The 17,460-nt window shown below is 39.1% G+C and overlaps 1 protein-coding gene across 9 annotated transcripts in view; it reads left to right on the top strand.

Moving 5' to 3' along the window:
• UNC5D (unc-5 netrin receptor D) overlaps window positions 1-17,460 on the top strand; it is a 537,391-nt gene that overhangs the window by 436,111 nt on the left and 83,820 nt on the right. For 5 of the 9 annotated variants that reach the window (XM_077849119.1, XM_077849112.1, XM_077849114.1 and 2 more), the window contains one exon: window positions 15,447-15,479. The exons of the other annotated variants lie outside the window; for them this stretch is intronic. In XM_077849119.1, the coding sequence (XP_077705245.1) occupies window positions 15,447-15,479 (33 nt within the window). The remainder of the gene's footprint in view (window positions 1-15,446; window positions 15,480-17,460) is intronic. 9 annotated transcript variants of the gene reach the window in all.

The following is a 17,460-nucleotide window of genomic DNA, read 5'->3' on the forward strand; positions in this document are numbered from 1 at the left end:
CACTTGCCTACTCAGATGAGCTAAGATATACTGATTTTGTTTAGGTCCTTAAAAAAAAAAAAAAAAAAAAAAAAAAACCTAAGATTCTCTTAAAACCAAGTAGCCTTCTTGGAAAATAGCCAGCAAAAAATAATATAGCTCAATAGTTTGTCATCTTTTCAGGAGAATGTGTCATTTTTGTATTTGGGAAAATGACAGTAAAAAGGGAATGTCTAATTTGGATTTACTTTTCTTTTTTGTTGTTGTTTTTTTGGGGTTTTTTTTTTTTTTTTTTTTTTGATTTACTTTTCTGCACTGGTCTGACTGAGTAGGTTTCAAAGCAAGCATATTCAAACATGCTGTTGTATTTTCACAATAAACCCAGGAGGTTAAAACATTAATTAAAATGGTTAATACTTTGAAATGACCACTATGATGCCCATAGTGCCTTTATTTTTTTCCATCCAAGTACTGAGGACCCTACATATGTCAGATATACTGCAAGGGACTCTATCAGAAGACAACTCACCCCCAGGGTCTGTGATGACAGGGCCATGCTCTCTAATAGTCCAACCATTAGCTTCCCTCCAAATGCCTTCTCTTTTCCAATATATATAATATGTAAATTATATGTGTGTGTGTATTCCTTTATATATATATATAATTTATATATATATATATATATAAATTATAAAGAAATGGCTCATGTGAGTATGAAAGCTAGCAATTCTTTAGATATCTTTAGAGTCAAATATCTCAAAGACTGTTCGGCAGGAGAATTCACTCAGGGTAGGGTTATGCCTTAAACTGTACTTGGATGAGGCCCACCCACATCATGAAGGCATTCTGCAAATTTAAACATTGGTCTCATCTGATCTGAAAACACTCTCACAGAATGATTTTTGATCACATACTTGGGCATCCGATGGCCCAAATTGATAGGTAAAATTAATCCCCACAGATGTGTACATACTTGTGGAGTTCCAAGACTCCATTCTTTCTTAAAGCCTGTCATGGCCGTAGTTCAGGCAATTGCTTGAAGCAGTTGTTAGTTTACTGAATGAACCTCTCTCTGGACATTGGCCATGTCTTCTTTTAGTCATACATGTGTCACTTAGTGGATTTTCTATTTCCATTTTCCTATAGCAGAAGTAAAATTGCTAGGAAGACATGCAGGTTTGGAAAAATCCTTCCATGAGTTTAAAGTGCTGTGTAAACCTTTCTACTCTATTCATTCCTCTTGTCGACTGAAGCATGGTTTTCTGGCAACCTCTGGCCTCCATCGTATGCATATTGAGATGTCTGTCAAATATGATCAGGGACTCTTGATGGCTACAATGACTGAGCTTTTCGAGGGACAAAGAGTGAAGCCTCTGAAATCACAGAGGTGAATGAGATCTATTTTTACATCGATGGGAAAGGAGAGTGTTTATAAGAGCCCAACACCAGGACACATTCTGCCCTTTTAGACAGAGAATGGCTATCAGTGTCAACAAAACTGGATTACATTTTACCATCTCTGCAGGAAGCAATGAACAGCAGTCTAGCTAAATGATGCCAACATCACCGCACGTGTCACTGGTACCCTGCCAAACCGCTCTTGGTAAAACTAGCTGTTTCAGCAATGGAGGCCGGGTTTGATTAAAATAGCATTGGGCAATAGCTTTATGGAGCAGTAGCTTTGCGAAGGATCTAGGTCATGTTATGATTGGGGAATTTCCTTCATCCTAATTTTTTCCTTCTATGCCAAACACAACCCTAAAGCAATTTCTCAGTTCCCGACTTCTCTTGGAGTTTTAACAATGGCAGTGCTTGACTCTCGGATGACCTACAATTCTTAGATTTCATTTAGCTTTCAGCAGAGTATCTGGATTTCTTTGGTTGTCCCTGAGGGCTGCATTACTCCTAGAGATGGAGCTGCCAGCTCTGAATGATCACTTTAATATTTGGGTGTGATTGTTGCTTGGTCAGTTGTGACTGGTGCACAGAACCTTAGTGTTATGCTATCACAGATGGCCACACCTAAATGCTCTCCACAAGAACATAAATGCCTCAAGACTAGTGAGAGTAAGATTAGGCAATCTTTGCCAATAACAGTCCAAGGATCCAAATTAAAAGTTAAACTAAACATCCAGTGCTTTTATGCTAGAACATTTCTCTCCCAGAAAGATAATTATGTGATATGATTGTCAAGAAACTTTTCTAAGCTTAAACACCAGCATCGAGTGGTTTTCTGACCAATGCCCTTTCTACTTGCTGAACTTAGTGGCTTCCATGCTCTGAGGATCGCAGCCAGAGGTCAATCACAGGTGTATGCCTCATTGACAGTAACAGAAGGGTGAAATTGGTAGGGTGTTTAGCTTGAACCTGAGAAATAAGAGAAGCCTGTTCCTGTCCCTCTCCCTCTATTCTAGCAGATAGAAAAACTAAGGGCTGTGGCTTGAGAAGATTAAATCAGTCTGCTTCAGAGGAGATTAGTGCCTAGATGTGTCATGAGGCTGAAGCCAGAGAAATGCCACAGGGGTCTGAAAGAGAGAGGAAATCTTTAAGGCTGAGCGAGCTGATAGCTAATCCGTCCTTCTTGTCAAGATGTAAGATAGGTCAGTTTAACATTGACAGTTCAAAAACCAAAATATCAGTTGAATGCTGGTTTGTTTTCATTTCTGATGGGTATATTGATAAGAAAAGTTTCGAATAGACAGTTTGGAAACTAAATCAAGGGTAAAGGCGTATCTATACAATAGCAGGTTCAAATAAACATCCCCAAGCTACACCTAATAATCTAACCACATTGTCTATTGAATGATCTACTAAAATGACCTAAAGGAAGCACCTGAAAAGGTGAGCCTGTAATCACATCAAACTAAAGGCTGCCTTGGTAAGCATTTTCTCCTGGACCATTCTGAGCTTCATTGTTATCCATTACAGTAATTACCTGGGTCCCTTCCCTGTCTTTCCTAGGGCACTAAAGAAGAGAATTTTCATTCTGGGTTATATCAGTGCATCTAAAACAACTCTTTTGCTAGAATGCCTGCTTTTTATATATAGGATCACAAAGGGTGGGTTTCCCTTTTCCCAAAATAAAACCCATCCTTTCCTTTCTATGGGCAAAAGAGTCCGGAATACATACACTTGACTAAGTTGACTAAACTTTGTGTTGGATAAGTTCATATTTCAGAGCCAGCTGCACTGCACAAGTGCTTAATTGTAGCATAAACTCTAAATGGCAAAAGAAAAACGGCACCAGCAGGATAACATGCTAGCACAGTGCATTCTTAAGTTGTCATGGAGTTTACTACTGCTTGCTAATTCTACCAGGTAGTTTTAATATTAAAACCCCATTTTCATCCCATTTATAGTACACAGTAGGTGCTCCTTTACTACACAAAGATTTTTCCTAGAAATACCCAATCGCTGCCTTTCTGTATAACAATTACTTCAGAGATGCCTTCATGTATATTGCATAGCAGAAGTGGATATAATATTGCAGGCCCACAGGAGCAATAAGAATGTAGATTTGGACACATATGGTGTCATTAGCAGCTTAGCAACAATCTCTCCCCCATGCCCCAGCAAACACTTTCCCATTATGGGACCCAATATGAAAGCCTGTGAGTAACAAGCTTTAATGAGACAGAGTGGAGTGGCTCATGACTAAAGTTTCCATTGTGCTTAATTAAAAAAGAAAATAAAGCAGAGGTATCTCAATATTCATTTGTTTTCATGAAAACATTTTTTTTAATTCTATAAGGCTAAAACTCATTTTTTGTGTCATGTCCCAAGTGGAATGGAGCATAAAAAGAATAAAGAATAAACCATATTCAACAAATTACCATAAAATCTCTCCTCTTTGTTATCCATCCATTATAGACTTATCTACTTTTAGCCTAGTTAATAAAAAAGATCAAAGACATCTGATCATTTTTTAAACATAATCCTCCTTCCAGCTAAGGATTGGCTTTCATCCATTGGTCTGTGATGGGTCTGTATTTCTTAAGTCATTAAAAATCTATGGCCCTTCTTATTAATCGGCTCTAAAACACTTAAGATGCTTTTCCCAATCCAGGAAAATTTCTTCTGTCACCACTTTTCCTTTACTTCCGCATAGACCTGTGTGCTACATGTATAGAATCATGACAGAAGAGCCTAGGGAAGAAATTCTCTCTCAGCTAATTGAAGCCAAGGCAATTATTGTACTTGTCTATCTCTTCCATCCACTGTTTCCTATTCCTATCCACTTCCCACCCACATGTTTTAATATGTACCTTATTACATATTAAGAGACATTGGAGCTAAGTTCTTACATTCTTTTGGTGGAATTGGACAGAAAGTACTACATGTGCTTCAGAAATTTGATCTCTGTAAGATTGTTTATCTCAGACACATCTTGTTAACTTTGTTCATTTTATGAACAGAATTGAAATAGAACACCTCCACTGTAAATAGGAAGGACTTTAAAATTAAATTTGGGCAGCTGGAGAGCAGGATACATTACCTCCAGATCATATCACCTAGATTGGAAAAAAACAAAAACCCAAGAAAAGTAAACAAATCAGAACAGATCCCCATGACAGTGTGAGCTTGAGACAGCCCATTAGAAACCTTACAAACATTTCTTAAGGAAGTGAAGTTTCAGCCACAAAACCAGATAGTTAGTGGGAATGCACATCCATAACAAAGCAAAGAGTAATAGATGCCATCCCCAAGCAGCATAGGGAAGGCATCAGCACTAACCTAGGACTGATTATTGTCAGAAGGTACAGAAGTTGAACTCATACAGGCTGGCCCAGGATAGGCCAAGGTAGGTCTGGCATTCAGACCAAAGGCTGTATACCCTTCGAAGGTCCTCTGTGATTCTGAGTTGAAACTGGTTATTCTCTTTATCAAAAATTGGAAATGAGTCTGAACCTTGGATTGAAAGAAATGAATGAGCTGAGCCTACAAGAACATTTATCGAATAGATGAAGAACGGGTTAAAGGATCAAAACTCTGGGGTCAGACTGTTTAAGTTTGAATTATAATACAGTCCTATGAGCAAGTTCTTAATTTCTCTAAGTCTAAATTTACTCATCTACAAAATAAAAGTTCTAATAGTGCTAGGGCACCTGGGTGGCTCAATTGATTAAGTGTCCAATTTCGGCTTAGATCATGATCCCATTTGGTATTGGGAGATTGGGCTCCACGCTTAGTGAGGAGTCTGCTTATCCCTCTCCCCATGCTCACTCTCTATCTCTCTCAAATAAATAAATAAAATCTTTTTAGAAATTATATTGAAAAAAGAAAGGGTTGTTTTTGAGGAGATGAGCTAATCCATGCAAGCCATTTAGCATCCATAGTAAGTTCTCTATTTGTGTAAATAATTATCATATGTCTGTGTTCTATTAAAGGGAGTCCTGTGGCAGAAAAATTGTTTTGCATGTTCTGCTACATACTGACACTGTGACATTTTAGATATTTTCTTAAAACATTTCCTAATTTCCTGATTAATATTGTATGTCTAATGAAAAAACATATACTTCTCATTAAAATCTCTGAGATACAAAGTGTTCTTTATACCAGCCAGTTCTGATTAATAGTTATTGGAAAATAGAGTTTAGGAATCATGATGATTCTTTTCTTTAAAAAAGAAAAAAAGATTTATTTTAGAGTGAGAGACACAGAGAAAGCATGTGAGGAGTGAGAGGGGCAGAGGTAAAAGGAAAGGGAGAGAGAATCTCAAGCAGACTCCCACTGAGCATGGATCCTGTCATGGGGCTGGATCCAGGACCCTGAGATCATGATATGAGCCAAAATCAAGAGTCAGACGCTCTGAGCATCTGAGCCCCCCAGGGTCCCCAGAATCATGATTCTTAAACCTTATGTCAAATCAAAGATTCAGTGTCCTTTTCTCAGAACTTTCTAAGTAGCTGAACAAACGGCTCTTGATCTTCCAGTTTTCCTTTGCAGATGGGATTTGGTCCTGAGGAGAAGACAGGTGATTTATGAGGTCCCAACCAGTTCTAAAATGCTGTGACTCTCATCACTAATTCAAAATCACTCAAAGGAAAGGCTGCAGAGAGGGATGATCCCCAGGTGAGAACATCAGTTCTCACAATACATACTGGGAGGTTATATAGGTTTCCTTCATGTTATAAAATAAACATGTTCTGACCACCTCATCAGAAAATAAATTTTTATAAAGCAAGTCCTAATTTTTCTAACACAAATTCAAAAATTCTTTTTCTCTGGAAAAAAAAAATCTAACATACACACTATTAGACTGTATATACAGATTCCAGAATCATCCATCCATGGCCAACCATTCTGGATTAATATTTGTTACACGTCTGGTACTTCCCTTATTGTATATTCTCACATCACAAAATTAGCAATTTTGCCATATTTTTCCATATTTTTAAAAAATGCTTAATGGGTTTGGTTGTCAGCAACTATGGATATCCAGAGTCTTTTTTGGAAGTTTACAAAAATTAGGCTTTCTGTAGTATAAAACAAACTCTTTCCATTTCATTAGTTGTGTGAATCCAGATTCTACATTTGCCGTATATCTAATCAGGATTCAACAGTACACAACTCTGGGTAAGAAATATTAGTCTAGACTAGAGGAAGATTTAATGCCTGAGATCATAGAGTGGTCCAGCTATAAAAGAAATGGCAAGAACCCAATCAAGGAAGTGATTTAAAACTGAGTAGATAATTCAGTGGCCTCTGGGGTGTACTAACAAAGTGAATTAATATAGAGGAAACCTCTTTGTGTTGATCCTACCTTTTCTCCTTAAATTACACGTGCATGTGTCTCTTCAAGATCATGGAGAAAGGTGCTACCTAAAATGAAGATATTAACATTATCAACAGGCATTGTTATCACCCTGGCCGTCCCCTTGCTCCTTACAAAAAGGAAAGACCTGGCTTTGCATACATGTGTTTGGCAGAGGACAGTGTTAGTGTTCAGTAGAGTGGAAAACTGCCATGATCATTTAGAAAGAGAGCACGTGGTGATGAAAAGGGCTCAGAATCAAGAATCAGGAGTTCTGGATCTTAGTTCAGTTGTTTCATACACAAACACGGTTCCTTGAGCAAGTCTCTCCCGATTCTGTGCCTTTGTGTCCATATCTATTTTAAAAAGCAGATGATTTCTAGGTTTCATCCCATTATAAAAACATTAAATTATTACAATTTTATATCTTAAATGTAAGCTTGTATATATATATATATATATATATATATATATATATATATATATTCCATAGGTAATTTTCAATAACATAGTTTATACATGTATGCATATAAAATGTGAAGATAATACCACTGACATGTCAGAGCTTTCAGTCACTTATTTTTTAGCCAGTTTTGAGGAGAAGTTTTAATTTGTTCACACCTAAAATTAGCCATTTAGATGATTATTAAGCATCATGAGGGGGGACAACTTTTAGATATGAGAGAAAGGTAAAACCATGCCAGCCTTGCCTAGGAAATGAATCATCAAATCAGGCCACTAGCATTCCATTTCAATCCTTTCCCTGAAAGCCACAATATCCCAGGAATTTGTACAGACTATAGGAAATTGATGGACATTGATTTTGTGTTCAACAAAAACTTGTAGAAAGGGAATAAAGGGGAAAGGAGAAAAAATGAGTGGGAAATATCAGAAAGGGAGACAGAACATGAGAGGATCCTAACTCTGGGAAACAAACAAGGGGTGGTGGAAAGGGAGGTGGGCAGGGGGTGGGGGTGACTGGGTGACGGGCACCGAGGGGGGCACTTGATGGGATGAGCCCTGGGTGTTATGCTATATGTTGGCAAATTGAACTCCAATTTTTAAAAAAAATATGTAAAAAAAAAAAAACAAAGAAAGAAAAAAACCTTGTAGAAATAGTCAACAAATACTTATTGAGTACCTACTAACTTCTATTTACTGTTCTAGGGACTGGGAATAGGTGGAAAACACACATATAGACTACATGCAAGTAGCTCGGTCTACTAGGCTTAAAAACATGTACAAGTCAAGGGTTCTTCACAATCTCTCTTCAAGGAGTTATTTTTTTGTTTTTTTTTGTTTTGTTTTGTTTTGTTTTTTTTAAGGTAAGACTGATATCCTAGGTATATCAGTTGCTAAGTATTTCCTTAGCAATTGGTAAATAGTCATTAAGTTATCACCCTCCTGAATCTCCCCATCCCCATCCATTCCCTACTCAGACTTACCTATGATACAGCAACACAAAAGGGACAACTCTGGACACAGCAGGAAACCACCATGACCCTATGTCAAGGCTGGCACTTACATTGTAGAAGGTTTTTAAATTTTTAAAGAATTCTGACATCATCTTGCCTTAAGGTAAAGAGAGTAATCATCAAGACCTTAACCAATAAATTATTCCTTAAACTTTTACAATATGAACAGTGTTTATTTTAATAATATGTATGTATGCCTATTGTGGTTGGAAGGGAGAATCAAAGCAAATTAATTTATTGGATAGGAAAAGGATTTTAATAGACATCTTCCTTTGGAGCAAAAATGGAAACATTGCATTTTATTACTTTGAGGCAAATTTCTGATAAAGTCTTTATGGACCCATGCTTAAAAGTATTTACAGTGACCCAAGAGCATATTTTACTCTGTTTCCATCTCACAAAATGAAACTAACACACAAGCGGTGGAAATGGATAGAACTTCGTAACAATGATGGTATGGATTCTAGAAATTCAACTGATTTAGCTCAAAAATGAAATATGCGAATGTTCCTTGGGAACACGGTCATTATGGACACAGACTTGTCTGAGTTTAGAGGAGGCAAAGCACATTTCTAGAAAGAGACCTCAGATTTGAAAGAGAAGACTCTATCTCCTAATGTATACTAATCATGTGCTTCGACTGAAGGGCAATTCTGAAAGATCATTATCAAGAGAAGGGACATCCATAAGCTTTCTGTTGTGGCACCGACTTCCCCAAACTAACATGATGGGATCTTGAACAATTCTTAGGTGAAAGACATCCATAGAGTTGTTTTTCATTTATTAATGTATCTCAGACCTTCAGGATTTTTATTCAGGTGAGTGTTTTTGCCTCAGACCCGGAATGTCCCTGGCAGGTTTTGCTGACCAGCTGGGAAACCCTGGGAGGAATCTCTAAAAACCTTTTATTCTCTGCATTTGTCTTCCATGGATGTGCTCCGAGTGCATCTTCAAAGGAGCAGTAGATCTTCTAATAGTCTGTGCAGGCTGGAAAGGGGCAGGAGCAGGAGTAGGTAGGAGGAGTGGATAAGGAAGCAAAAATTGAACTCAGTAACGTGTGTCATAAATATGGTCTTTAAAGAGTAATTCTGAGCAGGATCTTTGAAATGAACAAAAATAAAAACACGACTAGGAAATTAAAAACTCAAAAGAATGGAAAACCAGAGATGGCTGTTTTATGCTTTTTTGTGTTTTCTATGGTTTTGATCATTGGAAGAGTTTGAGGAACACAAGAGCTTATGGTCATGTCTCTTTGTGCTCTACTGCCTACAGGAACTTGCATAGCTGAGAGCATAGAATAGAATCCCCACTTGTCATCTTCAGGGTCTGCCTGACATATTCAATTGCAGTAGTATCACCAAAGCAAAGCAGGCCTTGTGTTTATTTAATTATCTGCCAGAGCTAATAATACAAGGCAGATCGACCAGGCCCTGGGATTTCCTGCAGTCTTGGCTAGCATTCAGAGAGCATAGCACTGGTCCTTAATTATTTCTAGTTATGGGGGAGAAGAAAAGAATGAATAAATGAAGCACATTGGTAATCAATAACGTCAACTTCTTTTCTGCCAATCAGTAAATAATCAAACAAATAGCGTTTAATTTCCTTTTTCCTCTTTTTCTTACTGTGATTCTCTGGTTGCAGTGCCAATTATTCATGAGCTAATCATTTAAATATGATTTATGATAGGGACCTGTAACCGGCAGTGATTAAAAAGTATAAAAATATATGAATGGTTCTGAAGTAATACATTTGGAAAAAAAAGACATACTTTTATAAAGTAACCTTCTTCCCAATGTGGGGCTCAAACTCACAACCCCAAAGTCAAGTCTCATGCTTTATGGACTGAGCAGGCCAGGCACCGCCCCCTCCATACACACACACACACACACACACACACACACACACACACTGTATTGCATTGACTATAAGCTGTCCAGAGGGATGAGACATCCCTGTGAACAAATAATCACCATAAAGTTCAGGAAGGAATCAGAAATTGATCCGTGCCTTGCAAACAGGACATTTTATATAGGAGGGAAGAGGGCATTCCAAAGAGAGCCAACAGCATGGGCAACAGCACTGAGGTGAGCCTGGAGACCTCAGGGATCAATTGGACCAGAGCTTGGATTTGCGTTGAAGTGCTACAGAAACTCAGTCACGTTTAACATGGTGTGACCAGTACATAGAAGACTGGAAGGCGGGCAGAGCAGTTGGCCATGACTTCCAGGCAAGGTGGAATCATGGTAGACTACTAGGTGCTGATGCTAGAGACTTATTCCAGTGAATAAAAAAATAGCTAGAGAATGACTGAGAAAGAAGATTTGACTATTCCACCGACCTCAGAATCAGCTCTGGAGAGTCAAAGTAAAACAGTCAACGCATACCTTTTGTGGGGGGAGCTGATGAAAAGGGTTTCAAAGCATAGAATCTATGAAGGAAATAATAAAGATGGTCTTTGGAGATGAAAAAAATGGGACATGAGTGGTTTAGTGAAATTAAAGAATGTAATAATCATTAATTATAATGACATATGTGAATTGCTGCCTCGAAGGAGAGTCCAGGCTCACTGTCCTGGGGAGCATTTAGTCACATTGAGTGGCTTCTGTACCTGATTCTCAAAAAATGGTAACATAGACTGTGGTACCAAACATACCTTTGTAGTCTTTAAAAGGCAGAGAAGCTGATTTCAAATAACCAACCACAAGTTTTGAGCAGCAGTCTCTTGCCCACTCTGTGGGTTGGAGTTAAACCCATCTGTCCTCATGTGCCATTTCTCCTTAGGCCTGCTCTCCTTATATCCCTAGGATATGGGCTAGAGTACACATAGCTCGCCTCACTTGTTTCCTAGCAGAGAAAGGATAAGGCTGGCTGTGGGTTGGAAGGTACGGGTGCAGCTATAAATAGCTCCTAAGAACAATGGATACCATGGAAATGCTTGAGGAGCATCTCATATAACAGAGGAAGCAAGAAAAGTAAAGATGGCAAAGAAATGAATCACTACCAAAAATAAAAAGATAGATTGTCCTCTCCCTTCTTCATATATATAAATATACATACCTCTGTACACACACACAGAGTACAGACCAAAGCAGATTGCAAAACAATATATAAAAGATAATTCAATGTATCTGTATGTAAAAATGTTCCATATAAACATATATGTGTGCACATAATTTTATATATACATAAAATCTTAGGGGGAGAAAAACCTAGATTTTATATATATAACTTAACATTAAGGATGGTTAACACTTGGTGTGGAAAAAAAATTATGGGTTTTTTTTCTTTGAGAAAAAAATAAATATATATATATAAAATTTTGTTTTTTTTTAAAGATCTTATTTATTTATTCATGAGAGACCAGAGAGAGAGAGGCAGAGACAGGCTGGTGACAGGCAGGCTCCATGCAGGGAGCCCGATGTGAGACTTGATTCCCGGACTCTAGGATCACGCCCTGGGCCAAAGACAGGCACTAAACTGCTGAGCCACCCAGGGATCCCTATTATTTTTGGATACATTGTGTAGTGACTATAAGGATTCTTAAAGAAAACATGACAATTTAAAACATACTAACACAGAGTGTTAAATGCAGCTGATGAATTACTGAACTCTACATCTGAAACTGATGATATTCTCTATGTTGGCTAATTAAATTTAAAATTAAAAAAATACCATACTTTTGCATCTGTAACCTGTAAATGCACACAATCATTATAAGACTGAGTTGCAATGACATCAGTTTCCACTTCCCAAAAGGTACCTGTCAGTGTCTAAGTTAGACCCCAGGAAAACTTGTGATTTTCCCAAATTACAGCTCAACTGCCACTAGCTCAAAATTATATTTGTCTGCCTATAGGATACAGGAGGGATCCTTCCAGGTATACTACAGCTACCCTGAAGCTTCTTAGGGAGGCAAGACTAACTGGTTGAGTACACATGACCCCAGATTTGTCGCTAGGAAGTAGTGGTGCAGCCGGTAATCACAAAAACACAAACCCCAATTAGTCAGGAGGTCTTGGACTGGGGCCCAGGCTTGGGTATTTATTTAAAAAGCTCCCCAGGTAATTCTAATGTGCAGCCAACATTAAGAACCATGGCCCTAATGGATTAATTTACTAAGGGGTTATTTGAATGTGGCCTTGGAGAGAGGTAAAGTGAAAGCAGAGAGGATTTTGTTTGACCAAGGCCAAGTGGATGCATGGCCCAGGGCCTGTGAGAATGATTTTGCAAACAGAATAAAAGAACGTGGAATGTGGGGTTGAGCAGTTCTTCCACAGTATAGTGAGGTCAATAGGTAGACCTCTCTCAAGTTCATGGTAGAACAATCTCTGATATTTCAAACTGGGGAAATGTTTAATGATAGCAGCTTGTTGTCAAGATACTGGTATCTCACAGAATCCAGCAGGACCCAGTTGTGATGCTGATGCCAGGGGCCTGAAGCTCTCTCGGGCACCAGAGGCTCCCAGCCTTTTCTGTTAGAGAATGCACACTGACACGCTGGACCTTAGCATAACAAATCTTCCAGTAGAGCAGTGGCCCTTTGAATCATTTTTTACTCTGCTTTAGAAAATCATTCCAGATGCATTTCTGTGGATTGTCTTTGCTTATTCTGCAAATTTATAGTAGGTGAAAGCTAGGGAGCCCACAAGGGTCTTCTGGTCCTTGTCTTTCTCTTTCTGTATGAGGGACCTGAGCTTTCAACTTGTGCTCAGTTTCCTAAAGTGGAAGCTAGGACTGGACACAAGTTTCTTAACTCCCTTCAAGTACCCCTGAAATCCACCACAATTTCTGATTTGGAGTTGTGACTTGTCTCCAGGCAGCAGCAGCAGAGTCATGTTCTTGCTCTGCGTGACTGACAATGATGCTCTTATTCATAACATATTGAAATTATATTACTTATCAGCTACCATTTATTGATACTGAACATGTGCTAGCTAAGCTATTGGCTTTATATTTCTCATATTTAATCTCAGCACTGATGCCCAAGGACATTGTTATTTCCGTTTTACTGTGGAGAACGCTGAGATAGGATGAAAACCATTGAAGATGGAAATCTTATGCTAACCATGGGAGTCTGCACTAATCCCACAATGCCACTGCCAATAACAATGACCCCAGAGCTGGGTCAGAGAGGGCAGTGCCCCACTCTTCTCTGTCCTTTGTGCCCTTGTCGACCGAGTTTGTCTCATGACCAGCTGAACCCTGGCTTTTTCTGCCCCATTCACTCTTTCTTTAGAGCTGTGCCCGGTAGAGCCCTACCACCTTGGTGCTTTAACAGCCTGACGGTATTTGATTTATTTTCTGAGGAGTGGTTCTATATCTCACCTGTTTCTAATGGAGTTTCATTTTGCGACCCAGCATAATCTGCGTTCCTGTGGTTTAGGGGGAAGAAAATGCTGTTAAGCTCAGCTAGAGTCCTAAACAGATGTTCTACAAGTCTCTGTGTGTAGCCTTAGTAATGCATCACTTCGAGACATCTTGGCCTGGCCTGCCAGCATACTCTGCCCCTTCCAAATGCTTTCCGATAGCATGCAATAAGCAAAATCTGAAGTCAGGTTAAAACCACCAAAGCCGTTTGATTCTAATTCTTGGGTGCATTAGCATCTGGACTTTGGGAGGTGCCAACCCGATCTTGGGAAAACCAGCAGCCCTAGATCCGTGCAGGAAAGGGGGGGCGGGGCAAAGTGTTGACTGTTTTAAGAACCCTAACTGTGTAAAAATCTGAATATGATCCTATCCCCTTGAGCAAATTATTATCTTTTATGAATATTTTTCATTTTAAAGAGAGCTTTGCTGGAAATTATCCTCTGCCACTTATCCTTGTCTTTATAACAAGGGGAAAACAAACAAACAGTGGTCCCTTTGCAAGAGGGTGACTTACAACTTTTAAAAGCTACTTCCATGATAAATCGATGACAGAACCCACAAGAGCTGTCTTCAGGAAGGCACACTGCAAGGGTTTGCTGTCAGAAGTAGTACTAAGTGCAGGAGCGGGTTAGAGGGACACGCATCTGGTGAAGGATTCAGAATATAGCTGTGTCTCTCTGCCTGGGAGGGGATATGTTGCAGTCAGATAATGTTTATAAAGTTGTCCCATACGTACTGGGCTAGATTTGATGCCATTAAAAACGTAATCCAAAATGACAGTGTCTCCCCCCGCCTGGCTTGCCCTCAGGCAAGTGGAGGAAAGGGACTGTGTAAGGTGACCTCTCAAGGTCCCCTACCATCGTGTGATTCTGTGAATGATGAGCAACAGCCTCAGAGCTCATAGTCTGACCGTGTTCCATCCAAGTTCTCAGAAGCAGACTGATAAGAGGGAGGTCACCCCCTGCAAATCTTCTGGAATCCCGATGCAGTGATTAAAACAGAGTCTTCTCAGGTTTCTGCGTCGTGGTGAGGTGGTGTTGGTCTAGGATGGCTGGGGTAATGGGAAGCAGCCTGTCCGCAGTCTACGACAGAGTTAGCCACGGGCACCAAGTCTCAGAGTGATTTAGTAGGTTCTCTAGTGATGGCAGACAGGGCAGGAGAGAGTGGCTGGAGGGCAGTAGGGAGAAATGATCAAAAGGTCTCACCTGAGCCGGACCCTTCAATGATTTTTCTCTGTCCGCTTCACCTGCCCGCTGCACTGCTAGGTACCACGCTTACAAAATGACCTGATCCATTCAGAGAGATGGTACATATCGTAACAGATCAGAGAGATATGAAACAAACAAGCCTCCAACAAGCTCACAATACAGCATCCATCCTCAAAAAAGACGGGCAAATGGCATAGCCTGAAAGTTTTCAATACAATAACTGCTAAACCAAGTAGGATCCCTGTAAATATGTATTCACCAGCTCATTTTTTTTCCCCATCATCACATATAGTGAAATAGCATCTCTTACCTGAGCCGTCTTCTGTCTATAGGAACGGGGGACTCGCTGCAAACTCCCTGCTCTCATCATGCTGATAAGAATCTAGTAAATGCAGCAGAGAGAAACTCTAGTAAGCCTGAGGGAAAAGAAAAAAGGAAAAATAAATAAAAAGAATGAAGCAATCACCATAGGAAAATATTGCACAAGAGAAAAATATGAAATTAGAATGAAAAGGAAAAATACGGACAACATAATCCATTATCGTCTGCAAAAATAGAGAAAATGTTTCATTTATAGAGGTGGACATACAGTGATATAGGAAATCTATCTGCTCCATGTAAATTTATTAAATGAAACTTTCTTTTTCTCTTTCTTTCTTTTAGATAAAAAACCTCTTCATGAAATAAAACCCCAAAGTAAGTTATCTTTCCTCTTGTGAATGTAATTTATTCTCATATTTGCTGCCTTACTGTTGTATTTGTTTAGGAGCCAAACAAAATTGAAGTTTGTGCAAAAGATCCAGGGCTTTCAGGACTTCTACTCCTTGGGCTTGGAGTCACATATCAGAGATTTAAATCGAAAGGAAATATGCACACCCCTCCCCTACCTCTGAGTAAAAGTAAATCTCTCCTCTTGATGCTGCCTGCCTATAAGTCCATTTCTCTGCAAATGTCATCTAGGATTCTTATTGCTGAGGAGATTTATAGCATTAAAATTAATAAATATTTGTCAGTACAAGCTTTCATGAGAGCAGCGTTGTGCAAGAGCCTGACTACAAGCCTCTCTACCTAGGTGGAAAAGGAGGAGGAGGGGGCACCTGAAATGCAAACTGTGAAATTCATAGCAAGTGGGTAGATTAGAAACCAGTATTCCACAGTGAAATCATCAGAAACTAAAAACTTTGGTGTTGGTGCTAGCTTGAGCTTTCCATACACAAACTTGCCTCCTGGAGAGGCTTTTACATCATATCCACCTTACACATCCAGCAAGATTTGGGAAAAGTCACACTGTAAATGGTTGGCAGCTAGGCATTTGACCCTATGGTTTTCATCCTTGGCTCAACTTTTGAACCACCTGGGTTAGAACCACCTGGGGCCCTTTTAAAAAGCCCAGTTCTCAGACTGTACCCCCAGACCAATGGAATCAGATTTGGGATAGGTTAGAATTCCTGTTTTGTGTTTGTTAAGGATCTAAAGATTTTAATGCATATTTCAATATATATGATTTTTCCCTTAAAATATAGTTGACAAACAATATTATATACACAGTGATTCAACTTTATGTACATTAGGAAATGATCACCATGATAAGTCTAGTTACCACCTATCACTATACATAGTTATTACAATATTATATAGTGTATTCCCTTATGCTATACTTTAAATCCCAGGACTTAAAATAACTGCAAGTTTGTACCTCTTGATCCACTTCACCTATTGCACCAATTCGCCACCCCTCTGGCAACCACCACCTTGTTCTCTGTATTTATGAATCTGCTTCTGTTTTGTTTGTTCATTTGTTTTTTTTTGTTTTTTTTGTTTTTTTTGTTTTGTTTTTTTGATTCCACATGTAAGGGTAGGAATGCCTGGTTTTTGTTTTGTTTTTTTGTTTTTTTGTTTTTTTTTTAGAAGATCCTCAGATTCCAATGTGCAGCGTGGGCTGAGAATCACTTAGAAAAATATTTCTCAAAAAGGGGATCAGCAATCATTGCCTCAGATTCTTGGGGTGTGGTGAGAGCTTGTTAAATACACACCACCTCAGAATAGAAAAAATGAATTAGAATCCCTAGAACAAGATGGCGGGAGGAGGGAGGGCCCTCCTGAGAATCTACATTTTCCTATGTTCCTCAAATGATCCTGAAGCACTCAGAAGTATGTGAAGCCTAGGAGGGGAACCTTGAAATAGAAGAGCCTCAACAATACAGCTCTTAAGTACAGGAGAGGTAGCAAGCTGCCCAGTTTGGTTTATAAGCTTGTAGAAGATGTCCCTAGCCAGTATCTCCCATTTTAGTGTAAAGTGAATGACTTTTGATCTTTTAAATCCTAGGGTATTAAAATTCAAATAGCTTGGGAGAGCTAATAGCTTTTATTAGCAAGCTTCTTTGAAGGAATTAAGATCCTGTGAGGATAGACAGAAATAGGTATCTTGGGACGGGGGGTCAGGAGACGTGAGAGAAAGATCTGGGAAAGCTGTTACGTTCATACTTCGTTATGTTGCTTCAGGCAGGCTTGAGATATAATGGTGCCGTTAACTTGCAGAGTCTGAGGACTTTGCAAAACAACAAAAACAAACTTCCTTAACATTTTCCCCCTGAGGTGCACTGCCCATCAAGTCTTTATTGGTACTTAGATAGTGATCCCCTGACATCCTGCTTGGTGATTTTGAACTCAGGAAGGC

Source organism: Canis aureus, chromosome 15 (assembly GCF_053574225.1).
Source record: "Canis aureus isolate CA01 chromosome 15, VMU_Caureus_v.1.0, whole genome shotgun sequence".
NCBI lineage: Eukaryota > Metazoa > Chordata > Mammalia > Carnivora > Canidae > Canis > Canis aureus.